The following is a 27,177-nucleotide window of genomic DNA, read 5'->3' as shown; positions in this document are numbered from 1 at the left end:
TTTTTTCAAAATTTGAAAAGATATAATTTTTTTACATTTTATAAAAATATTTACATATAAATAAATACATAAATAGTCAAATAAATAAATAGACAATATGATAAAATACAAAGATAACTAAGACTCAATAAAAAGATAAGTAAAAAGTAAATACTAAAGATTGGGCTATAATTGATTCCAAAGCACGTGAGCTTTTGTAATTGTGCTTGCTTACTTCACTTTGCTAGTTGTTGGAACTAGTTATGATTTTGGCTTTTTATTGATTGGATCTTCAAATTGGGTCAATGCCCTTTTACTTTTCTTGTTTCTTCACCCCTTTGTCTTTTTTCTTATTTCTCTACAAAATAACTTATGACTTAACTAGCTCCCCTCGCCTATGGTTATTGACTTTCTTTCTGATTTAAACAAAAATCAAACAGAAACCTAAAATATATATACTTAAAACCTTCAAAAATTTTATTGTCAAAACTTTTTGTTTAATGCCTCTCTTTTGTGTTTTTTCTCAACTCCTTTCCCCAACTAGAACTCCTAAGAGAAAACCTAATTATCTAAACCCAAAACACCAAAAAGGACTATAAAAAAACTTTTAATTTTTTTTTGTTACTCTTTCTCTTTTGATTTTTTTTTATTGATTCTTGATTGTTTCTAATTGATCCTTATGGGGTCTTTTTATAGGCTTTAATTCCAATTACAATGAGAAAAGGAATTCTCTTGGTTTGAATCTCCTAATCACCTTCAACCTTTGATTTTTAATTCAAGTTCACCTTTCAAACCAATTCCCTTTTACAATTCTTTTTCAATTATAACACTTTCAATTCAACAATCAAAGTAGAATTAAACCATCTTCAAGTTTCAGTAAAATAATTTTTCTCTTTTTTTTAAAGTACTAATAATAACTCTAAAATAAATACAATACCAAAAATAAATTAAAAAAATTCAAAACCTGATCTTTAAATATAAATTGACCTCGGACTAAATGGGACATCTACATCATGTAAAATATTTAAAAGCTATGTATTTGTATTATGTTTTACATTAAATTGTGAATTATAATTCATATTAACACAAAAATTTGAAATATATTTTTTTGACTTCGTTAAATCCATATATAATTATTGCTAAAATTTTAAACTGTATCATTTTCATATTATGTTTGTATCATATTATTATATTATATTTTAAATTGTTAGATCTAATCCTTATGTAATTTCTTTTTTTTTACCTTTTTTTTAATTGGATAAATTTCACAAAAAAAATCAATAAATAAAAATGACAAATAAAAATATTTTGCCTTCGATAACACGCATGTATCATCTAATAAAAGTAGTAAAATATTAATTTATATATATATAAATTAATTATCATTTTAAAATTTCTGACAAAGAATCTAAAAGATATTTTCAATGAAATTTACGATATGGATTAATAAAAAATTGTCATAAGTCCCTTTCAATCGTTTGTCAAATTTTTTTTTTATCAAGAATCCTAAGATGATTAAATTCAAAGTAGTACGGTAATAATATGGACAAGACAAGTGCTTAAGGAAAAGGACAAATCAAGCCAATCGTAAGTGGTCAAGTTGGGTTAAAAACACAAAACAAAATACGATGACACCTTGGGTTGGTGTAGAGTAGTTCATCTTTTAAACATATGCACGTACAATAATATGTACGTGAATGTTGAATTTGAAAGGCACGTGAAACTTTTATATATTAAGAAAATATAATGTTATATATATAATACTTATTTAAAATTCATATTGGATGAAGATTATCTATTATTGATAAAATCCTTTTTTTTTTTTAATATGGCCATGCAACAACATTGATATTAAGATATCATATATATATATATATATATATATTCCATTGTCACTTGTTACCAACTACAATAGCGATTGGCGTCCACTAAATCCAACCTATAACTTCTCAAAAAATAAAAAATATTTATTTATTTAGGAATAAACCTATAGTGAAAGAGAATCTTAGTAATAGATGCCCTAAATGGGGTCGTAATATTTTGTGTATCTAACAAGATCTTGGCATGTTATATGACAAGAAGGATGTTGTCATTCTTGAAATTAAGGATAGAGAAGAGAGGATGACAGCTTAGTAATTGGATGGGTTTATTGTTGACAAATGTTTTACATTCTTTACAATAAGTTAAAAGATAGTTTGTTATGGCTAAGCTGGGTCCACGATGGAAAAGGTTGACATAGGATTTGATTATCGACATAATTAATAAGAGATTTTCTTGAATTGGTCCGAAAAGAAAATATATCGTGTAAAGTTTAAAAATATTTTGCTGTTAAATAAAAATAATTAATGAGAGATTTTCATGTTTCTGTCTGAATCTTAATCTCTTACCTTGAATTTTCCTACTTGAATGTAAAGTTTTCCTTATTTGAAAAATTTTAACAATTGTATAATTATAATAAAAGTTCGTAATAAGGGATATTAGAGAAGGTGATTAATTACTTAATACAAATGTTATTGTGTTACACGTCAAAAGTAAATTTATCTTTTATCCCGATATTATAATGTTTAATTCGAATTTCTATATTTTCTTACTGCTAAGAGAAGAAATTATATATCCAAGAGGAGAGGAAAGTTATTGAATCCTGAATTTCTAGCTTGGTAAGCCATTAATATTAACTTAGAAATTAAATTATAAAAACTCAAGATTTACTTAATTGGTTTATGAAATTATTTTTAAAAAATATTATCCATCAAGTGTGAAATTTAAATCTTAATACTTACAATATTTTTTTCTATCTTCAAATTACTCATTTTTGTATAAAAAATTAAATTATTAACTATCATATATCGAAAAAGTGAAGGTTAATCGGAAGGATCATTATTTAGAATTGAATTCTTCTATTCCTTAAAGAAAAATTATTTATAATATTGCATCATAATGCATATAAGTTTGATTAAAGAAATATTGGCTATATATTGTTATTTCATCCAAAAATTAATTCTATACTTTTAGTCAAAACGAGAGAGAGAGAGAGAGAGAGAAAGAGAGAGAGAGAGAGAGAGAGAGAGAGAGAGAGAGAGAGAGAAGGATAAAGAAGCATTTCTCAGTTCTATACTTTTATTTTACTGATCTTTTCCTAGTGTAATATTTAAATTATAAGACCAAAGTGAAGTTTCTTACCTGCAAATTAATTAGGTTAATTCCCTCTAAAAAATTATTACATGTGTTACAACTCAAGATGGAGTTAAAAATTTAAAAATTAAGGTGGTTTAAGACTTGATATTAAGTCAGCAAATTTAATACATGGCTTGATTTGATAAGGAACTTATATATATATATATATATATATTTGAAAGGCAAATATATTTATTGAATAATGGAACCGAAAGTACAAAACAGGAGTAACTAAAAGGGAAACTCCATAAAGCAAATAACAACAATTTTAATGGCAACAATTACAGCCAAGCTACCATGTCTTGTGATCGAGAGACCCCTGCTTTAGCTAGTCCACCAGCAATAGAGTTTAGCCTCCCAAGGAATGTGATTGAATGAGACTCCTTTAAGATTACTTTTAAGCATGTTGATGTGATTCGCAATATGGTTCATTCTCCAGGGAACCCCGGAACTGCCAGTAGCCCAGAGAACTGCATTAGTAGAGTCATTCTCCACAACTAAATAGTGGGAATTAGCACATTCTGAAGAAGCGAAAAAAAAGAGACCTTCTTTGATAGCCATGAATTCAGCAAAGTTGGAGTCCTCAATACCGATGAATTTCGAAAAAACTCCTTTAAAAGAGCCATGGGGTCTCTCAAGACTCCACCTACTGTAGCTGGCCCAGGTCTACCATAAGCGAATCCGTTAGTATTAATCTTCATAAAGCCAGGATTGGGACATGTCCAAGTGACTGCAATGTTAGCTCTGGAAGTAAAGGGAGGGAAGTGGATGTGTTAGGAGTTAAGAAGAAAGTCGTTGACAGAAGCAGCTAGTGATTGCCATTTACCTTTATTCCAATTTGCGAGGTGCACTTTTATTAATTAAATAGCTGTATAAAGTCAGGTGCTTTACCTTGGAAGATGGTCTCGTTTCGACGAAGCCAATTAGACCAAAGGATCGCGAAGAAAAGCATCCCTCAGATTCTGTTGTTTTGCTTAGGATGGAGAAGATTTTGCCAAGAATTAAAGAAAGATTGAGGATGCATCTCCTGCGATGGCCCAAGAGACTCCCCATACTTTACTATATGCCATCCAAACTTTCCACGGGAATTGGCATGTAAACATTAGGTGATTAACAGATTCAGCTTCAGTTTTGCAGAATGGACAAAAGCTGAGTTGGATTCAATAAGCCCTCTCTTTAGAAGCTCTGTTTTTACTGTCACCTTGCCGTTGATAATCTGCAAGCAAAAAACTTCAACCTTGGGGGGAGAATTCCAGACCAAACCGCTTTCAATATGTAGTTTGAGTGGATTGTCCTATTGTAGAAATAGTTGCAGAAGGTTTTGGATGAGTAAGTTCCACATGTGGAGGCCTTCCTAATGACTTTATCTGGATTAGTAGCATGTGGTACGTAACAGATAATTAGTGAGAAGAAGCTATCCCATTGCAATAGTTCCCAATCGAATAATCTTCTAGAAGGCCAATGTTCCACAGCCAACGATTGTTAACCCAGATTCCATACTCCGCAATACAACCATTTTTGTTAACAGCAAGGGCATAGATTCGAGGGAAGTGGAATGAAAGAGTTATGCCTTCAATCCATATCTGACCAAAATTTGATGCTAGTACCTCGGCCAAGGGAGAACCCAATATTTGAAGAAACCACTGAATGGAATTGATTCAAGGGATTTAACGGTTTTGTAATATGGGACCAGACTAGTGAAGCCTTTGGTGAAGCTGGGGGTAGTAGGTTTGTGGGATCAGACCCGGTTTTCACAGAGGTAACTCTTCTCCAGAGACAATCCTGTTCATTGGCGTAACGCCAGATCCATTTGTTTAGCAGATTCCTGTTTTTGAGTTTGAGTTTTAGGAACTTATATATTGCATTGAGTTAATTACAAAAATGTTACTCAGAACAATAAGAAATTACAAAAATAATTTTTTTAAAATTTCATGTGAATGCCACATGGCAACACGCTATTGATCCAAGTAAATAATTTACTTTTTTTTTTTCTGATTGTGCAATTAAAATAAAAAAGAATTTTAAGTTTATAGAAGTAACTAAAATGAAAAATATGAAAAACAAAAAGAATTACAGAAAACTTAAGTTTATTTGTTGTAATTAAATTCTGGTTGATTCTTCCATTTTATCCATATTGGAACGTAAAAGTAGAAGATTGAAGGTAATTTCAAAGACCTAATAAAAAAAAAAAAAAACAGCATCATTCAAATTAAGAAAATCTATGCCTAACTTCAGAAAAACCAATCAATCAATTCCATCTCCACCTTTTGTAATCCAATTGCCAACAACATCCTTATTAGGAAAAGGAAATTGAAGATGAAAACAATCCAACCTTTTTATATATTTATTGTATTCCCAGCTTTATACTTTAAGAAGATGATAATCGAACGGATTAAGGTATTTCAAAATTTTTAAAAAATCACTGTTTGAATTTGAATTTTTTAAATTTGATATTTAAGTTTTCTAAATTTGGATAATAGAATTTAGGTTAATTCGGGCCAAATTGTTGAGTTTTAAATTAATTATATAATTAAATAAAATTTAATTCATTATTCAAATATGAAATGCATTACTGATCGGAAATATAACTAAAATGTTGACAGCCAAACTCTCAAGAAGTAGAACGCTAAGTAGCCAGTGTACTTGAAAGGCATAAAATAGGTTCTGAATTCCATGCATATGTTGGGGAACAAAGTAAGGGTCCCGCAAGTAGGTCCAAAAGTCGCAAAGCCAGCAAGGGATACCCCGAAATGAAAGCAAAATAAAGCTAAGGTGACGTTGCCGAGTAACCCAAGAACTCAGCTTCTTTTAGAACTTTGGAAACATAAATTGAGAGAGAAAAAAATAAAAGGAAAAAAAAAAAGCTGAAAGAGAGGGTCTTGGAGACTATAGGAATGCAAAGAGAAAGAGTGGACCGAGGATTTGGGCGAGAAATGAGAGACAAAAATATATTCACAGCAAAGCTAAAGATTTGCATGGTTTTGAATTTTGAAAAGAAAAATTGAATGTACAACTTTTTAGTATATAATTTTTTTGAACCCTTGGACAAACAAGGCATTTGAAAGAAAATCTGAAAACTGTCAGATACAGTGATCTTCACTTACATCCCAAATTTGCCAATCCCAAATTTCCATCCTTCAAATCAATCTTGTTCTTCTTCTGCTTCTTCAATTCCATTCCCTGCTGATCTTTAACCACCAAATTCAATCTTTAGAGCATCTTTATCTGTTCAAAATATTGATATTGTCAGTTCAATAAACACTGTTCCATTGACATGCAATGGTTCTCCAGCGTGGCATGCTGGTGCAGCAGTACTTCCTGGGAATGACAGTGTTAACAACGGTCATAAATTTTTGAGCTCTTGTAGTATAACGTTGAAAAAGAAAATTCTGGGTTGGATCCTGGATTGGCTTTCAGGACAAATTTGAGTTTGCCGTATGAATCTGAACCCATTTGGCCTTTGCCTAGTTTGATACGAGGGGCACAACCGTTTCAACAACCTTCTTCTTCAATGGTAAGAAAATTGATTTTGTGTTGTAATAGTTGGAATCCTTAATTTATTTTTTGCAAAAATATTTTCATTTCTGGTATCGTTGATCGATAAAGAATTTGGTGAATTAATGGAATTCTATTTTTTATGTAGGTGAATTTGTCATCTAGAGCTTCATCAACAACTGTACTGAATTTTCAGATGGAGACCCCTTCAAGCCAAAGCTATTATGGAAATTGTACACCTTTATTGCCTGAAGAGGAGAAGGTATATACTCAATTTTCAATCATGTATAGCTTATTATTGATCCAATGATAAATTCTAGTTTTTAATATCTCTTTCCATTTATTAATGTGATGTTACTTGTGAAATTAATCAGGTTTATGGTCTGAATTTTACACCATTTTGCTTTTTTTTTCTCTTTCTTTTTTTTAATTATAGAGGCTTCTAGACATCACCTTTCACAGTGGGAAAATTGCCTGCTGAATTAACCTAAAAAAAACTAGATTTATACGAGAGTTTTATAAAGAATTAGGTTTCCCTTTTTTTTTCATCTTTTCTAGATGTCTTAAGAGTGCAGCTTCTTTCTCTTTTAGACCTTGATATTATGTAATAGTAACAGGGTTGCTTTTTTTGTGTGTGAATTTGGTCACTATAAATTTTAGGTGGCTGGCTTGAAGAGATCATATCCCTTCTCTCTAGAGAATGCTCCAGGCCTGCCTATTCACAACAAATATCCTCCCATTGCTCATTCCATCAATGGACAAGTTGAAGCTGCTTCAAGTAGCACTGGTAGAGCATTCAATTTCAAACCTGGCTCCCAAAATTTTAGATTTGATTTTAATTTTTATCTTTTAAACATAATGAATATTAAAGTTTAAGATTCAAATCCTGACTTCTCTTTGTTTCTTCTCATATGTACTTCAAAGAAAAATTATCATAATTGATAGTAAGTTTTTCCTCATTTATGTTTTCTTTGTATCATTTTCAGGGAAGGACCTTCATGTTCAACATGAAGTTTGGATTCAAAGTCCAAGAAGAGCATCAAACAGAATGAGGTATTTGATGAAGATTTTCTCACATTAGCCCCACCAACTACTTGAACGTGTTCAAGCTGAAAATTCAACCACCCTCCATCCATTTTAATCTATTACAATTATGAATTGCCAAACCTCAAATCATTAGCTTATCAAGTGAGCTTAAACAACAAATTACACCATCTCCATTTTCATGATGATTTGTTCTTCAGTTGCTCATATATAATTTTGTTATGTGTTAAAGGCAAGCTTTGAAGATTCAATTATCCGGCCAGGAGCTAGCGGGTTCAATATGTACTATCGACCTTACCATAGCCTCTTCGTTCCACCAGCAATGGTTCAAATTGACCGAGCAACTGCAATAACCATGGCCAATTGTAAAGTTGGTGAAGTAGAGCATACTGATCTCAATTTGATGCTATAAAATACTTAAAAAGAGATATCAAATCTCTTGGGCCCATTTCTTTTGTATCTTTAATATGCGCCCTGTATGATTGAGCATGAAAACAAACAAAAAACAAAAAATTCAAGTCTTAGACTTTGAGTTATTGAATCATACAAGAATAGAATTTCCCACTTCTTATAGTATTCCTTATCGGCATGCTTGTAATGATCATTTTATATATAGATTGTAAAATTTTTCATCATAAACAAATTTATATATACATGTCACTAGCTTATTACCTATGCAATACATAGATTATTTTACTTATTTAAATGTATTTTGATATATAAATTAATATTATTTAATCACTTAGATGTTTAATATATATATGCGAATTACAAATAATATAATTAAAATATCAAAACATGATAAAATAAATTTTTTGTTAAACAATTCAAAATTCAAAACATATAATAATGTTTGAGAAAAAAAACAAAATGTCCAAAAGATTTATATACAAATAGTATTATTTAGTTAACCAATAAAATATTAAATTGAAAACTAAAAGTTTCATCACTTCAAATTAACTTTCTTCAATTTATGTCATTTCATCTTATGTAATTATTTTTATACACCTGTAAGTTTATATAATTGTAAGATAAGTTTTATTTATTTGAAACAAATAATGATTTTAAATATTTAAATAATATGTATAATAGCTTATTCAAATGTATATTCTTCGCATGAATTTTAGTAATATCTTGATTTTCAACGTCTATAAGATTTAACAAATTAATTTTTATATTTGTTTCACACTTTATATTTGAAGTAAAATTGTATTATTGTAAAAACTGAAATGAAATAATTTTAAATTTTAATTAATAGAATTAAATTTTAAATAATTATTTTAAAAATTTGTTATACAAAGGTTTTAATGGGAATGTGTCAATTTCCATTCACAGGATTTCATAATCAATTTCAAAGGTAAAAAAATTTGCCCTTTGTTTTTACTGCTTTTGTCTCGCTTCTAGGAAAAAAACCAATAATACTATAAAATAATTAAATTATAAAAACTTAATTTCAAATAAGTAAACATGATTTTACTTTTATATAAAACAATTATGTTAGAATTAGTATTGTATTTTAGTCATATGGCTTTATTTATAAATTTAAAAATAAATAAATAAAAGCAAAGCCAACAAAATCAATAATTAAATAAATAAAACAAACAAACAATTCTTAAACAATTAAATCAATATTTTTTACCTTCAATTATTGAAATACCTTAGAAGAGTCATTATTGTGTTAGATGATTTGTTTTTTCGGCTCTAACACCAGCAATTGACAAAGAATTTTTATAAGATCCATGCATATACTCAAGAACAAACAAACTATTCAAGGTTTTGATAAAAATTGCAAAAAAAAAAAACATTGATTTTAATTTTTTAATACGTGGATGTACAGATCACAAGTTTAAAATCATTTCCCTGCAAGCACAAAGGTTGAAAAAAAATTTAGAGAAATAGAATTAACATTGAGAGTATCATTAAAGAATAAATTTGTGTGATATTTGGTCCTTTTAAATTTAAAAATAATCAAATAATAAAGGCTATTATGAAATCTCTAAAAGTAAAAATTATATTTTAAAATTTCAAATTTAAAATGACATATATTTAAATTATTAAAAAATCTATTTTGAAATATGATTACATTTGAGATTTTTAGATTTAAAAAGATATATATTTATATTATTAGAAAACCTATTTCAAAAAATAATATATAGCTATATTTGAAAATTTTAAATTGAAAAAGATATATATATTAATGCATTTTTAAAAAATAATATATTTAAATTAGATTTTGTTACTAGTAACTTAAAATAATTAAATTGGCCCTTCACTTAAATTTAAAAGTTTTGGATAATTAAATAAAATTTAAATATATATTTTTATAAATTGTTTAAAAGTAAGAAATATCTTACATATCATTATAAAAAAAAAATTAAGAATTTTCTTACGTGTTAAAAGAAAAACATTCACCTAAACATCTACATAAGTAAACCTTATTAAAATTCTATGTATGTTTTAATATAATATTATATATGACATGTCCATGTAATTGTAAATAAAAAAAAAGTATTACATCATGTATACTTAACATGAACACCCATGTACATCTAAACTCATTTTTAGAGATATAACACATCATTGATTATTAAAAGTATAATCATTATTTATTAGATGTAAAATCTTATATAATTAAGTAAATTCAATTGCATAAATATAAAAATATATCATCCATCAATAGAAAAATAATCCAATCAAATTATACATGATCGAAAATACTTTCTTATCATCTTAAAAACACAAAAATGTCAACCAAGGTTTGATATCATTAATAAGAGAATAAAAATCTAAAACACATTTCATCCGAAATCTTGGCTAGGTTGTATATGTTAGTTTTGGTGTTGATGTGCTAGCTGCTTGATAGTTGCTTATGGGATTTTGAAGGAATTCCATTTTTTTTTTCTTTTCATTTTCTTTGTTGGTTTGGGTGGTGAATGGGTCAGGTAGAGGCAGGCAGTGGTAACAAACTTTTGCATGTGGGATTTGTGGGGACCTGATTATGCTTTGTCCTTTCTTTTCAAGATGGGTTCCCCAAATCAGACACTTCATTTTGTAAGTTGCAGATGATGACGTCTAAAAGAGTCCACACTAGATTATAGAGAAAAAAAAAAGAGAGTAAATATTGCTGAAGATGTAAAAATAAAATTTAAAGGCTTAAGGCACATTTCGAATTGGATCCAATTTTAGTTTATATCCCAGTCAAATATCCTTGGGTGTCAATGGGAAAAAAAAAAAAGAATTGAGTTTCCTTATATTCAAGTAATTTTAGAAGGAAAAGTTAAACAACAATTATCAAAACTATTTTAATTTTAAGGTGCCGATGTAAATCTAAATTAAGAGTTAGTTAATTATTTTGACATTGTTACATTTCTAGTATAAGCGAGGTTTTAATTTGAGAATAATACAAGTAGAATGCAAGTGTTGAAAATTAAATTTTAAATTTTTTAAAAAATTATTTGTTAAAAAAATTACACAAATCAATTAAATTAAATATCAGATTAAACATTATTATATTTTTTAAATTAACACATATTTGAATATGAAAGTAAACTTTACAGATAAACTCTTAGTAAGTTTAATTTTTTAATATCACTTCAATTAGTAAATTATATTTAATTTGAGTATTATAATGCTTAGATGTATTTTGATTGCAAATTTAAGTGAATTTATTTTTTTCCATATCCTATATTTGTATGGTATGCCTATAATTTTGTACTAATTACTTATAAGAAATCAAGTTGAACTTAAACTTGATCTAACTTAAAATAAAATTTTTTTTTTGCTTCAAGTTGAACTCAAATTTCATATCACAAATTCTTTGACTCAATTATATTTCGATATGAATTATTAATTAATGTATTTAGTATGTATTTCATAGTGTTTGTGCTGATCGAAAGTTTGATAAAAGTAATACAAGATTAATTTACCAATTATCCAACTTGATTTGATAATTTATATATTTATATCGTCTAAAATATTTCGTGTATTAATGTTGTGAATTATAAAGAATTAGGTATTACATTTTATATTAACATGAAAAATACAAAAAAATATTTTTTAGTTTTTGTTAAATCCATATATGATTTTTATTAAAATTTTAACCCATATTATTTTTATATCTTTTTTTTTTTAATTATATTCATATTATATCATTATATTGAGTTTTAAATTGTCAAATCTATCCAACACCTTAAAAGATTTGGTTTATCATACCTTTACTTTTTATAAGGTCTATTCTTCACAATAAATTATCATTAATCGCACTTTCATATTAGATTATTTAATTTAATAATAATATATATATAATATTATGAGATAAACGGACATAATGTTTAACTAACAATTCATGAATATGATCGAATTATGTTTGTTTATTAAATTTAACAAATGATTATAAATGACATTTCAAGGTTCATTAATTAAATAAATATATCACAAACATAATAGAATTTATTCATATTCTGTTCGTCAGTAAAAACTAATATAATGTTCCACAAACAATTTGTGAACATACTCGATTTATATTTATTTATGTTCGTTTATTAAATTTAACAAATGATTATGAAAATATTTCTTGGTTCATTAATTCTACTATCAAAAATATACTTATTACCGAAAGAATTTTATCGATAGATTATTTTTATCAATAATTACCGTACCGATGGATTATTGACAAAATTGAAAAATAAAACTATTAATTTATTATTGATGGAATGTCGATGGATAACTGAAGAAAAATACCAATGGAATAATTTCCATTGATATACCGTCGATTAATATTTGGTGCAATTATAAAAATTTGGTGTTGTACTTGCGAACAAAAAATTCTGTTGATAATAATATAGATATGCATTTGATTGATAAAATACCTATGAAAAATTTTGTTGGTAAATAATTTTGGTCGAAAAATTATATGTAAAAAAAGATATTTAAATTAATAAATAAAATTTTATATTTTTAATTTTAAATCAGTTTTGAAAATACTGACGAAAGTTTCATTGATATTCCATCAGTGATTTTCATTTAGGAATAAAATCTCTAACTCTTCTCTTAACATTTATCTCCCTCACTCACGGTTCTCTGTTCCCACCCCCTCCACTAGATATTCATCCGTCTTCTCTATCCTTAATTCCTCACATCCAACGAACTTCCTCCTCCAATGGCCTTTGTCAGCCACCGTTCACTGCTACAACATCATTTGTGACAAAATTTCTCAGAAACCAGTAATCGAGGAAGCTTCAGGTGAAACTATATATAGTTTTAAACTGATGCTTCTTTTAATCTTTGTTAGTTCCACACAAGCACTAAAGGAGAAGAAATGGGATGCATTGGTGATTGGCAATATGCATAATGGGTTGACAGCCGCAGCTTACTTGGCTCGTGGCAGTCTGTCCGTTGCCTTGCTCGAGCAATACCTGTCCACAGAAGCTTCAGGTGAATTTTTTGTTTTTTAATTTTTGTTAATAATCTTAGTTTTTTGTATGGCATTGAAATTGAAAAAAAGGAAGAATTAAAAAGACATGTTTGAATTTGTCGAAACTGACAATGATGGCGTTTACTGAATAGCTGAACAATTCAAAGAAAAGTTTAATTTTGAAAAATATGAAATCTCTAATTTCTTTGAAATTATGTGTCATGAAACATGCTCTCTTTAAAATGTCCACCATCTCAATTTTGAATTTTATTTTTACAGTCTCATTCCAATTTGTAACAAATTAGACAGAACTTTGATTTTTTTTCTAGGTCTTAATATAAAGGAAAAGTTGAAATTCATTTTAGTGTTTTAAATTTTCCGTCAAGTATCTTTTCTCTGTAATTTTAAACTTTGATTTGTGATGTACTTTTGATTTGTGATGAACTAGAGCCAGTTAGAAAGTCGATTCAATTTGTTGAAACACCAAATCATCTTATTTGAGATACAGTATGGTACAAAGGAAGTGAAACTGCTTGCTTTTTTAAGCCAACAAATAACATATTTAAATTTACTATGTTCTTATTGAGGTTTGTTTGTAATAAATAAGTTGAGAATCTTTTGTTCTGTTTCTAATTAAGGTCATGGCTATTTGAATTAATATATTTAACATCATTTAGTGTTAGCAATAAGCCATTTTACAATTTTATGAACCATTGTCAAATGTGAGTTAGTGTTTTTCATTGTCTATGCTTTTTATTGAATTTAACTTTATTTCTAGTACTTAACTAATTCATATATTGGTTCTTTGTCTTCACTTTTCCCGCAATTCATCTATTAATTAATGGCTTCTAAGGGACCAAGGTCCAAGCTTGAGCATAAGACGAGCTAGGTGTCAAAAGGTAATAGTGTCTGAGGTTTTTATAGCTCTCTTTTGTGGTCTCTTATATTGCTATTATTGTTGTTAGTATCATGCATGAACATACATGCGCATGCTTAACTGTAAAGAAGTTTAAAGATGAAATCGTTATGGAGACTTAATGTTTTTAAGAGTGAATTTATATTGAGTATGTGCTTAACTGTCATGAACTTTTTGTTGTACCTTAGCTTCTAAATTGCTTTTGGCTGGAAGCAATTAGTTGTTATTTTCTAATACAAGTGAGGGTTTCTTTTGACTTGTGCATTTTAAGTTCCATTTTAAGTTCCATTAACAATAATATATTAAAAAAAAAAGTTAAAATTCTTGTGAAATAAAAAAAATTTAAATCGGTTTATGCACTTGGAATTATATACTAACTTGATAATCAGTCAAATGATTAACTTTACTCAACAAATAAGTTGAGTATCAAGATCAAACCGTCACAATTCTCATCAATTGTCTCAAACAAATTGTTAAATTTTGTTTAGGGAGTAAATGTTAAGAGTACATGAAAAGTGGCAGGAAGTGCCAGCAAAGTGTCCAAGTTTTTCTTAAATGTCAACATCAAACCTACAATTTTCAATTTATCGCATTTTCTGATAAAAAAGGGAAGATATTATTTGTTAATTAAACAGTTTCTGGTAGCATTCTTTTCTAATGGTTACATTTTTTTCTAATGTTTTTCTATTTAATTTAAACAAGCTACATAATTAACAAGGATTACCATTAGATCTTACTACAAACTTAAAAAGAGTAATAGACAATAATAATAGAATAGAACCTAGGTTTTAATAACATATTAAATATTAAACTTAAAATCAATTAATAATAGATGAAGGAAATCTAACTCAAATTTGAGACCATAAAAATTCAATATTTAACAAAAATAAGATAACATTACTTTAACAACAGAGAGCTTAGTGGAAGACATAAAAGAGAGAAAACTCGACCAACTAGACTCTTTTCCCCACTCTTCTGATTCAGCTTTAGTAATTTAGGTCTTTTCTTTTTCTTTTGATTCATTTTTTGATCCATTTGATGTAATACGATACGACCCTGATGATGTTGTAAACAGAGCCAATTGGACCCGATGATGTTGGCTGTAATTAGGAGCAGGCTAATACCGAGACTAAGCTGTTCTCAAGGAATCCTAGACTCATGTTTGAACGTTGGGATTAAAAGTTTGATCAATCAAATTAAAAAAATCAAATTTGATTTAAAAATTAAATCATCACTGATTAATGAAAATATAAAATTAAATATACTTGATCGGATGTCAATAAGACATCTTTATTAGGCATTTTATTCTGTCATTTAATCTAATTAATTTTCCTTTTTTTTTCCACAAATTATTGCTTGCATTCCTCCCCAGTTCCTCAAACAAATTAAAAGAGAGCAAATTTCGATTCCAACAGCACCACTAAACATACAATACTAAAATTTATCTTTAATATAATTAAACAGAAGAAGACGATATGAAAGCATAGCTCAGGTTGATGATCAAAACGAAAAGCTCATATAAAAATTTCAAGTCCTGTTCTCTTTTAAAATAAAAATAAAATTTCAAAACATATACTTTGTTTTTTTTTTAAATAAATTTTAAAATTTTCCAAATTTTTATAAACTCAAATTTAAAAAAAAATCAAATTTTCCTATTTATTTTTTTCGAATTTATATTATCGTTTGTGAAACTTTTAAAAAATAAAAATAAAAATAAAAATAAAAATATTTTTCATGTCAACAACATATAACAAAAAAATAAATTTTGGGAGGAATATTCTATTTTAATCCATAAATGATTAAAATTACATAAAAATATAATAAAGTGATAAAATTACACCCAAAAAAAGTAAAATATGTATGGGATTCTAAGTTTTGACTTTTAATATCAAGATTAATTCTCCTTTTGCAAGAAATGACTGAGACTGCTAAGCTGAGCATATATACACATACCATTTCAGTCCAACATTTTCCATCAACTTAGTTGTTTTTATTTATTTGTATTCTAGCAAGTATTTAACTCAATAACGTCCCTTCTTTAAGTAAAGCAACCTCTAGAACATCAACTAGGGAAACTTAGTTTTGACTAGCTGTTTTGAAAAAAAAAAATCAATCTAACTGAATGAAATTATGATGCATGCAGTTCTCATAGCAAATCTTATGCCACTAAATAAGATGTGATTTGTCTAATGTCTAGAGGGAGGAAGAAATACTATTCCACTGATATTCAGAATCGATGAACTTTCGCGTGACTTCCCTACACAAACACAAAGACAATTAAAATGTGCGCATTGATGTTTTTAAAGATCCATGTTTTCAAGTCTGCTAGTGGAAAGGACAACAAACTAAAAACTTTTAGCTGATAAAAACAAGACATAAATAAACAGGAATGCAATCTTATGTACCTTCATAGAAATTTGCATTCTAATATGATCGCAATATTTGGCTGCAATTCTATGAAGTTGGGACAAAGGTTTGTGAAATGCTGCAGCAAATTAGGAACTGCTTCATTCACTGGCATCTTCTGAAACTCACATTCATTTCTTCATGTCCCTCCTCTGAAAAAGGTGTGTTTTCAACTTCATTTCCAAGAGCCCCAATCTATATCACTACCAATTGGCCATTTTGTTTGTTGAGCTCTAGTAGACTCTCCCACTATATTTTCATCAATTGATCGGATTGCCTGCAAAACAAATTAAAGCATGGCATGTGAAGAACAAGAAGCGTGTATAATTCAGTAAATTGAAATAATAACGCAACAAGGACCATTGAATGAAACCAATAAGAAAGATTGCCACCCAATAGAATTGGGAATTAATATTGCCAGCCACTTACATTTTCAATTTCATTAGGAATTAATACAAACACATGGATGACAAATTTCAATTGAAATCCATAGCAAGTTCCCTTGAACAGACGAGAATAATATTGCATCATCAGTAAAGCTAAAAGAGGAAATAAAAGCATGAAAGGTATACAACAGATAAACCTCTCTGTTCATAAGCTTAATCCAAGTTCAGCTATACAAAAGGCAGGGCGGCTTTTGATACTTTATATTGAGAGTTAGGGTGCGTAGCGTACCTCTGTTTTGGCATGCCCAGATTGCTCTGAATCAACACTAAAGCTTGTGGTTATATTGGGACAACCTCTCACAGATAAATATTGCAAAGATGGGAATACGAAATGATAACCCGCTGGGCTGAAGCTCACAAGATTTGGTAAAGTTTCAAGATCTAAGGTGCCCAATAGAGGTAGCTGTATCACTTTCTCTTTTTCCTCGCTACCATTTGCGTCATCTCCTGATTGTTCAAATACTTGTTCTAATTTGGAGACATCGTTAACACGTAGAATTTGTAGTTTTGGAAGGCCATGAGCAACACCCACCGGAAAGAGACATTTCAAGTTTTCACATGAATAAATGCGTATTTGAGTCAGATTAGGGATGCGTATAGGTTGGAGATGATGACCTTGTGATGAAGTTTGACCATCCTTTTCAATAATTTGCTCCAATTCCTCACACTCTTCTATCCATAAAAAGCTCAATTGTGGCAAATTCCGAGCGATGGTAGGTGATAAGATATATCTTAACTTTCCGCATCTAATGACATACAATTCAGTGAGGTTTTGAAAGTAGACATCTTCGATGGGATTTTTCCAAGCCACCCATAATTCAGGTAGATCATACAATCTTAGTTCCCTCAAACTTGAAAGATTATATCCACCATCAAATAACTCTTCAAAATTAATGATGGTTAAATATTCCATATTTGGCAATTTTTGTCCTAATTTAGGAACTATCATATTGCATGATTGCTTCTTTTCTCTCATATCCTTAAATTGTAACACCTGTAATCATATCATTTAACTATTAATTCAAAAAATTGTAAAAAATAACTAAAAACTTATTTATTCTTTTTTTTTTAAATTTTATATAAAATTTTGATTTTAATAGTCTTATCATTAAATTAAACATATTGCTTTAAAGATCCATTTAAATCATGATTAAATGAAACAACCAATATAAGTAAATCTAATATGAATTAAGTTTAAAATTTAAATTTCTTAAATTTTTTATTCTAATCAATTAAAATTTAGAAAAATCCTTAATTTTGGACCATATCTCTTATAATTATGTAGTACAATTAACTAATTGTAATTTAATATTGTGCAGGGCCCATAAAAAAATTATTTAGAAGCCACATTTTAAGTGGTGGCTACATAATTCTTAATTGTGATTGGTTAACTATAATATTGTAATAAAAATAATTATAAATGAAATACTCTCAATTCATTAATTTAAGTCAAAGACAAATAATTTAATTAAAGTATAAAACAACAGTTTGAAAAGATTAGTAATATATCATGAATAAAATTAAATCCATATATATGAAACGTTTAAAAACACAAAGTACTAGTACATACTACAAAGGGCTTTTCAATATATCTAAGAAATAAAGTTTGTTCTAAGAATTATGGTTAAAGAAATATATTTTCTTATATGCGTTAAAATATTTACAAAAATATTATTACTTTTAATTAATTTTTTTATTTGGTTTAATTTTCAACTCAAAACTAAATTATTAATTCAGTTTGGTTTGAAAAGTTTTTGCGTTAAACTAAACTAAGCCAAATCACCTAGTTCAGCTTGGTTTTTCTGTTTTGACCAAATAAAGCTCACTCTACTCCCAATAGTGCTAAATGGTGATATTAAGGGTTTTTTAGTTCATGGTATTAATAATTTAAGGGTTTTTTAATGGGAAGAAATGACAAATTTCTGTGCTACCATGCTATTATTTTTGGACTCCCTGATATGCATGTCAGAGACAGGGAACCCTTAGAAAACTGGAATAATATTGTTCTGTAACCCCTGTTATGCTAGCAACAGGGAATCCTTAGAAAACCGGAATCCAATAAGGAATACTTAGAAAATCCCTCAGATCTTTTTGGATATTTTATTTGAGTGACTTGAAAAATAATGCATTAAGATAAGTGGATTAATCAGATAAAAAATCATCATTAAGATATGAAATGCATTGTTTCAATGCATTTCATCAATACAAATGTAATTAAATAATTATTTGTTAAATTATTTTTTATTGATTTAAATAATAAAACATTGATCTAGTGGTAAAAAAAATTTTCAGAAATTTGATGTTTAAAATTTAAATTTAAATCTTATTGTTTATGAATTTGATTTAATTTTATGTTAAATTTATCTTATATATAATTTATTGATTTTTAAAATGAAATATTTAAATATAATTATAATTTATTTTTTATTAATATTTTCATAAAAAATTATATACTTGCAATCGTAATTAGTAAATCAAAACTAATTTTAATATTAAAAAATAGTAGATATATAATGCTAAATAGTATGAACAATGTGTTTTTATGATAAAAAATAACAAATTTGTGATATTAATTATTTAAGGCTTTTTTTAATGAGAAGAAATGACTATGTAGCATTTTATGTAATAATTAATTGAAGCTAAAATGAAATCTCCTAGCTACATATTTCCTAGAAACTCAATCTCCTAAAACATTAAAATAAGTAAATGAGGTCGATATAAAAAAACTAATTATAGGAATTTCTTAAAAATTGAAAATCAAAAGTAATAACATATTTAGAATGGACAATTCCTACTTCAAATATAAAGAAAAAGACAACTAACAAAGAAAATGTCAATGAAAATTGAAGTAAATTACACCATACATCCATGATTATTGTACAATATTTCACTTTCATTCATGGTTTTAATTAAAACTCATAATTTTCATTCACAAGTTTTTTAAAATATTTCAAATTCATCAATTTTAAAAGTCAATCATTAAAATTTAACTAAATTTGTCATCTCAAAATATTGTGCATGTGTGTGTATAACCATATAAACATACACGTGATAAAAAGGTGAGTTTTTTTAACTTTTTAAGTTAAAATTCTTGTCATATGCACATCCATGTGACAATAAAATGGATTTGTTCTGTTAATTTTTTAATAATAATTGGTGTAATAGATGAATTTAAAATATTTTAAAAGGTTTAAATGAAAATTTTGAGTTTCATAAGATCATGGATGAAAGTAAAATAATATTGCACAAAGCTTATAGATGCTTGATGTATTTTAGTAGTGACAGCTATCTTAAAAGTCCACAATTGAAATTTTAATGATCCCTGCTTAAGTAGGGAGAAGTAGATTCACATTAGTTTTTCAAAGTGATACAAAGGCTATCTTTTAAATATTGTAGCACTTGAAAATGATTTGATCACCAATTTATCAAGAAAAAAAAAATTCAGTCAACGACATTAACAGAATGTAGTCAAATTATTTTACTTTCTTAATGTTTGTTTCCAAAGATAAAAAGTAGAAAAAAAAATGCTTAGAAGAAAAATTATAAAAAGGGTTTTATTTGAGAAAAAAAAAGAATTTTTTCTCCCAACTTAAATGGATTAAGTTTCCATTTTTTCTTCTCTCTTCCTATTCTTCCACTCTTTCTATTCCTCATACCAAACATAGTTGAAAGAGTAAAAACACAAATAAATAGGCTTACCTGTATTTTTGCCGAAATGATAAAAGGAGTCAGTTGTGGACAATCAGCCACACGCAACTCTCCTAAAGATGGCAGCGTGAGTACAATGTCATTTCCACCCCTTCCTTTTAATTCAGGCAAACCTTCCAATGTAACGTCTTTCAGCTGTGGAAGACCTTCAGCCATTGAGATTGGAAAAGTATATTCCAATCGAGAGCAATCTCGAATCCCAAGTGTTGTCAATTTCTCCAAACTTTGACCATGCGACAATGAGGAAAGAGATGTCAAGTTATTGCAGCCACGTACATATACTTCCCTTAGACTTTGGAGATTGATGTTTGACACTTCCGTTTTGGGAATTATTTCTTCCAATTCCAAGCAGCCGTATATGTTCAGCTTTTCCAGTTGTCCAAGACTTTTAGCAACAGACGTTGGGAAGAGATATCTCAATTTATTGCAGTTGTGTATTATTACAACCTTCAAACTTTGTAAGCTTGCATGATGACTGGGTCCTTGTTGTATGCTCCTCAATTCAGCAATCCGAAATAGCACTTGCATCTCATCACAAGATTTAACTACCAACCTTTCAAGACTTTGTAGAAATGGAATTGCATTGGTTAGCACCTGCTGCTTTGTAGTATCAATGAGACATTTCATATGCTCGCAACTCTCAAGGCCCAGAGAAGTCAGCTTACTAAATACCACTTGGCCCGACTCCAAGCTTGGAACAAGATTTTGGCAACCCACCACATTTTTCAAATTAAGAGATTCTGTATCCCCAAATAACTGCTTGCATGCCTCTATTACAGATCCCTCAATTTTTAAAGATCTCAAGAATGGGCAGATCTCCGAGTCCATCTTCCTTCGATAAAATTTGGAAAAGCCAAAGCCAACACATACATAAAACCTTTGTAATTTACAGAACACAAAGTCTCTTGGAACATGTTCAGAAGAAACCTCTAAAGATAATACGACCAAGTTTGACAAGGAATTCAACTCTGATAGACTGGAAAAGCTTTCTTCTTGAACTGTGTTCTCAGTCACCCATTTTAATAATGGACAACCATGCAAGTATAGTTCTTCTAATTTGGACAATCTTCGTATTAACTGAGAAGGGATTCTCTGTAGTTGTACACAATATGATAAATCCAACAATTTAAGATTATCCAAATCACCTATTTCTTCTGGCAATTCTTTGATAGCAGAGCGACTAAATGAAAGAACCTCAAGTTTTTTCAACTTCCCTAGGAATAAGATGTCCAAAAGTTTGCAACCTTCTAAATGTAGAGTTCGAAGGTTCGGTTGAAACTGAAATGCATCTGGAGAAATTAAACTGAAATATTGCAAAACGCAAACTTTCATTGCTTTCATTCCTTCAAAGAATTCATTTGAAGTTATCATGCTACCCCTTCCACCAAGTAAAAGAAATTGGAGATTTGGGCATACCATTCCTTTAGGAAGTTCAACCATCCGACTAGTGCTGAAGGAGATTGCTACATAAGGCTCAAAACATTCTTCCCCTGGCCTCAATTCAACAACCTCAGATTTTATCACGAAAGAAATCTCCTTTCTGTATGATGCTATCCACAAAGCAACATCACGAACCAGGTCATGCATTTTAACATGTCTTTCTCCACAATTTAACAACAAACAAGATTCCTTAAGGATGTCAATCGCTGCAAGCACTTCGCTCCTCACTTCTTCAATTGATTCCACACCTTTATACAACTCTAGTCCCCATGCATATCTCACCAAGTCTTCTACATAAATCTCGTAATCTTCAGGAAATAAGGAACACAACAAGAAACACACCTTGGTCTCCGTATCCTTCAGATAATCAAAACTTACCTCAAGACATAGGTAAGCATTTTGTTGATCAATGTCTTCGATGTCACCCAATCTACGGTTTTTGAGTCTCCGATAAGCTGCTTTCCACCTATGATGATTTTTACCTCTCAGTGCACTTGCCAATGTAACTATAGCTATGGGCAAACCTTTACATTTTTTGATAATTTTAGTTGCCACATTTTTAATAGCTTCATCAGAAGAGTTGTTCAAACCTGCTTTGGTGGCAAATAAAATCCAAGCTTCATGGTCATCTAGAAAACCAAGTTGTATTCTCCTTTGACATTCCATGGCATCACACACTTGTTGACGGCGTGTTGTTAAAAGAATTTTGCAGCCTTTGTGATCCTCACCAATTGGAATTCCCATCACCTCCTTTAAGTCAATTTTTGCCCAAACATCATCAAGGATTATTAGAATCTTTTTCTCCTTCTGCAGTTTCAACCATAGTTCTTGCACTGATCTTCTTCCTCGTTCATTCCTCATATCGAAATCTAAGTATTTTGCAATTTCATCTTGAATTGTTTCAAAGTTTGGCTTTTGAGATACAGTAGTAATCACAACTTTGTCAAACAGATTTAATTTTTGGGCATGAGTTCCAACTTCACGAACTAGGGTTGTCTTGCCCACCCCTCCCATCCCCCACAATCCAATCATGCTAACATTGTCATCCTGTAAGGCCTCAACGATCTGATTGAAAGCAATATTTGAAGATTTAGAAACCATAAAATCCTTAGACGAAAGGAATTCTATGGTTGGAATTGTACTAGTAGAACAGTAGCCCACTCGTCCAAGTTGACCAAATTTGGTAATCTTCTCTAGAAGCTCACAAATAACAAGAGTGTTCTTTATTGTTTTCTTGCTTAATCTATACCGCCAACTCCAATTAGGACACCAATTGAAACATCTCTTGTTTTGCTGCAATTCATTTTCTAGAGTTTCCATGTCTGATAGGATTTTGTCTGCCTGTGATAGCAAGTCTTTGACATCATCTTCAATTTCTTGAAGTTGCCTTTCAGCATCCTCAATCTCATGTTGCAGCCGATCTCGTGCCTTTTTCAGATCTTCTTTTCTTTTCTTGAGCTTTTCAACATTGTGGTGAAAATGGCAAATGTAAGTAAATTGACGTCCTACTGGCTTCGCCACCCAATCCACGAGCAGTGTTCGCATGCTGTTAGAAACAGCAGACTCGCAAAACCCACAAGCCATTCTTGACAAGCTCAAGTTGAACAAACTTCTGCCAAACATAAAAATATTGGCTATGAGATAAATCATGGTGAAGATGCTAAAAGGAAAATTAAAGAATAATGAAGGTGAACTCTCTAAACATACCAAGCAAGGTGAAGATAGTCCAAAGTGTGACAACCAACTGCTTTTTCTTCAGTTTTCTGCCGAGTAACACTTTTTAAGTACGTAACGAGGCAAGGTGAAGAAAATTCAAAGTATGAGAACCAAATACCTTTCTTTGGCACTCCACCAAACTGAAAACACGTGATAAAAAACAATATTTTTAGATAATTTATAAGGAAATATTACTGAGAAAACATGAAATAAAAAAAATTGTGTTGATAGGATAGAAAACCAAAAAATCATATCATACTATAACAGCTAAGCAACAGTTTAAAAATAATTAATTACTTGTTTGGTGAACCAATTTTAGTTGATTTTTTATTTTGGACACCGAACTATGATTTAGTCACCAACATTACAAAGATTTATTTCTTTGATCATCTAACCATTTAGGGTTAAATGTTGGATTTTGTTACTGCAAGAATATATCATTTACAATCATATCACTAACAATAATTGTAGTACACAAGTAACCAATTATAATACATAATTGTATGAAACACATAAAGTTTTATATGAAGTACACACTTAAGTAAGTGGTGAACCTTAACTACACAATTTTTTATTGGAAACATACTTCCTCCAATTATTGTGAAACAATTAACCAATTAATATTCAATATTTTTATAGGGTTTAGAAAAAATAATGTAAAACCCACACTTATAAATAGTGAACTTTTATATAATTATTTCTTATAATTGACTAATTATAAGATTATAATAAAAAAAATTAGATTGATTTTTTTCCATTATGATCGGATAATTGTGACATTAATGTAAAAAAAAAAATTGTAGGGTCACTATTAGAGGTAAACTGATATTCACACATGGCCAATGCTCAATTACCACATGGTTATGCTTACGTGAACTTATTAAAAAAAAAAAGTCCTAATAAAAAAAAATCTCTGGACTACCCTACATCATTTAATAGCACCGTCATCAAACTCCCATGTAGGACCATTCACTGCTAGCATCGTACGCCGCTCGCCGGCACCGTTTTCCTTCTCAAAACTCACCCAAGTCTTCTCCTTGATCCTTCCTTTCCTCATATCATATCAAGTTTTCCTAAAATCTGATAGAAACTCATAAAGTTAAAACAAAACCCAAGACCATAGAAACTAGAAACGCCACCCACAACCACTTATCACCACCAATGGCACCATTTCCTCTCTCCTCTCCTCCGGCTCCCCATCACAACTAGAAAAGCTCCACAAACACAAGATCAAAGGACCCTAGAACTCAAAAAAAAAAAAAAATTATCCGCCCCTCTACTCCACTGCAGCCTACTTTTTTTGTCGTTTATTTTATATTGACAAAAAAAAAGTTAAATGAATATTCCAACCTTACCACTTCTAGATAGAAATAATGATCCGAAGCTTTCAAGAGGAAATTTGCTTGAGAAATAAATCCAATCCTTTTCAGATCTGATCTGCTTACTGACAAAATTGCAAATTAGATAAAACAAAAATGTAAGAAACACACTTTATTTGTATAAAGAGAAAGCAATGGAGAAGTTGTTGCATTTACCTTGCTTGGTGCGTTCTAAATCTACCAGGATTTATTCATGACGGATCATTGAAAAAAAAGAAAAGAAATTTGAAGATTGGATTTTTTTTCTCTTTCTTTTTTTTTTTTTTTTGGTATTTTTTAGATGAAAATGACAAACAAAGTGGAAACTAAAGAGAAAGAAAATATTAAAGAGTAGCTTTTTTTTTTTTTTTTTTAAAGTTACAAGGAAAGAAAGGAATAATCAAACAAAATTCAGCTGAAGTTTTTCTTTTTTTTTCTCTTTTTGAGTTGAAGGAAAAGCCAACAGAGTAGAAATCAATCTTAAAACTCTTGGCCAAAAGAAAAAAGAAATCAAGCTGGCACTGAAATGATCAAAAAGCTTGGAAATTGAAAAAAGAACGTTCACTTATCTATATGGAAAATTCGAACAAAAGAGATTAACAGAACACTCTCTGATAGCAGAAATGGGCTTTTGCTTCTTTTTTTTTTTTTATATTAGGTTTTATGGGCAAAGTATTTATTTTAAGATTGGCACGAAAAATGTAGAGAAAGGAAGACTTATTTTCATGCAAGTCTTCTTCTTTTTCTTTTAATATTGTTATTTCCTTATTGAATTCAATAGTGGCCGTCAAAAACCATGTGACCAACAAAAACAAATGTGACCGACACTCCTTTTGTTGTCGCGATCTTTTTGTTTTATTCTTCCTTTATTATCTAACTAATGGAAGCCAGCTAAATATCTGTCCTTTTATGGGGGGAAATTTCCGAGAAGTAACACGAATATCTATTAATTGGTACCATAATAAAAATAATTAGTGAAAAAATTATAATATATTAATAAAATTAAATTAAAAATTATTTTTATAATCATAATGTTCAATGATCTTTATTCAAAATTATAATATATGTATATTTAGTTAATATATGTATAATTATTTTATAAAATATGTACATCCAAAAAATAAAATAAAATAATTACATTTTTGGATATTAAATTTTCAAAAATAAATTAATTTTTTTATTAATTTGAATATAAATATTTCTTTCTAATTAGTTATTTTTTATTACAATATCAAATGATAAATTTTTTGTTAAAATACCTTTCGTAATTCCTCCTTGTTTTTGTAACTATTATTTCATCCTCTTTATCTCCAATAAACGAAATTCACAACTTATTCAAAAGAATTTCTCATTGGTAAGCCAGATCATTCCTAATTCGTGATAGAAAACTATTAAAACAGGAAAAGAGCAGGGCCTAAAAATATCTCCTTGTGTTCATTGATTAATAATTAAATTAATTATCATGATTCATCACATAAAAAAATTAAATTAATACCAAATAAGGAAATTAAATTACTAATATAATTCAGGTGAAGAATTTAGACATATTAAAAAGACATACGACACAAACAACTTAAAAAAGAAAATGAAAATATAATCATATTTTTCATACACTTGAAAATTATATATTAAGTTATTACAAAAAAAAAAAAAAACACACACACACACACACACAATAATAATATCATTAAAATGGGGAAGCTTTTATCTAAGGCAAGCTTGGCTATTCATTATGCCTTTTATCGTCAAATTTCATTATTTTGTCCACATTGTATGATTAAATTTTCTGATACTTGATTAATGTTTTTTATGTGTAAAAAAAAAAAAACTGTACTCATCATCTTTGTCTCAATTAACTCTAGTAATAAATTGTCAAAGAAGGAAATATAGTATGATATCCAATAATGATCAAGACAAATAATAATAAAAAAATGGAGCTTCTGTATCGAACGGTTAACAAATTAATTGAAACAATACTAACCCGAAGATATTCGTGATAGATTTTTAATTTGTTGATTTTTTTTTACGTTAATCCACTTTTGCATGTTTCTTATCATACCTATACAACAAATTTAAGATGTA

At 28.9% G+C, this 27,177-nt stretch overlaps 1 protein-coding gene and 1 pseudogene across 3 annotated transcripts; one reads left to right on the top strand and one right to left on the bottom strand.

Annotated features, from left to right (window-relative positions):
* Positions 1-5,746: 5,746 nt before the first annotated feature.
* LOC149514597 (uncharacterized) lies at positions 5,747-8,104 on the top strand (annotated as a pseudogene).
* Positions 8,105-12,784: 4,680 nt separating this feature from the next.
* Positions 12,785-25,714, bottom strand: LOC149514596 (disease resistance protein At4g27190-like). 3 transcript variants are annotated; one of them, XM_089744501.1, is made up of 6 exons: positions 25,273-25,714; positions 25,093-25,181; positions 23,729-23,877; positions 20,573-23,633; positions 17,103-17,867; positions 16,227-16,704 (listed from the first exon to the last, which is right to left on the bottom strand). In XM_089744501.1, exons 4-6 carry the CDS (start codon positions 23,603-23,605, stop codon positions 16,603-16,605), a joined length of 3,900 nt encoding a protein of 1,299 aa, XP_089600627.1. In that variant the 5' UTR covers positions 23,606-23,633; positions 23,729-23,877; positions 25,093-25,181; positions 25,273-25,714; the 3' UTR covers positions 16,227-16,602. The 3 variants fall into 3 exon arrangements, 1 of the variants encoding a protein (XP_089600627.1); XR_016328128.1 differs by lacking the exons at positions 23,729-23,877; positions 25,093-25,181; positions 25,273-25,714 and adding an exon at positions 12,785-13,106 and having other exon boundaries at positions 16,427-16,704; positions 20,573-23,624; XR_016328127.1 differs by lacking the exons at positions 23,729-23,877; positions 25,093-25,181; positions 25,273-25,714 and having other exon boundaries at positions 16,227-16,278; positions 16,427-16,704; positions 20,573-23,624.
* Positions 25,715-27,177: the final 1,463 nt, after the last annotated feature.

This window comes from Durio zibethinus, chromosome 15, assembly GCF_047325235.1.
Source record: "Durio zibethinus cultivar Kanyao isolate XHJ-2024 chromosome 15, ASM4732523v1, whole genome shotgun sequence".
NCBI classification, from domain to species: domain Eukaryota; kingdom Viridiplantae; phylum Streptophyta; class Magnoliopsida; order Malvales; family Malvaceae; genus Durio; species Durio zibethinus.
The sequence above is the reverse complement of the archived record's forward strand: the minus strand, read 5'-3'. Positions and strand labels throughout refer to the sequence as shown.

What these genes read in the sequence shown, in the direction of transcription:
- LOC149514596 (XM_089744501.1), bottom strand. Translation starts at nt 23,605, where the DNA reads ATGGCTTGTGGGTTTTGCGAGTCTGCTGTTTCTAACAGCATGCGAACA. An exon ending in TCATTTCGGCAAAAATACAG is followed by an intron (nt 17,868 to 20,572) that starts GTAAGCCTATTT and finishes ATATGATTACAG; the next exon opens with GTGTTACAATTTAAGGATAT. An exon ending in CTGGGCATGCCAAAACAGAG is followed by an intron (nt 16,705 to 17,102) that starts GTACGCTACGCA and finishes TTTGTTTTGCAG; the next exon opens with GCAATCCGATCAATTGATGA.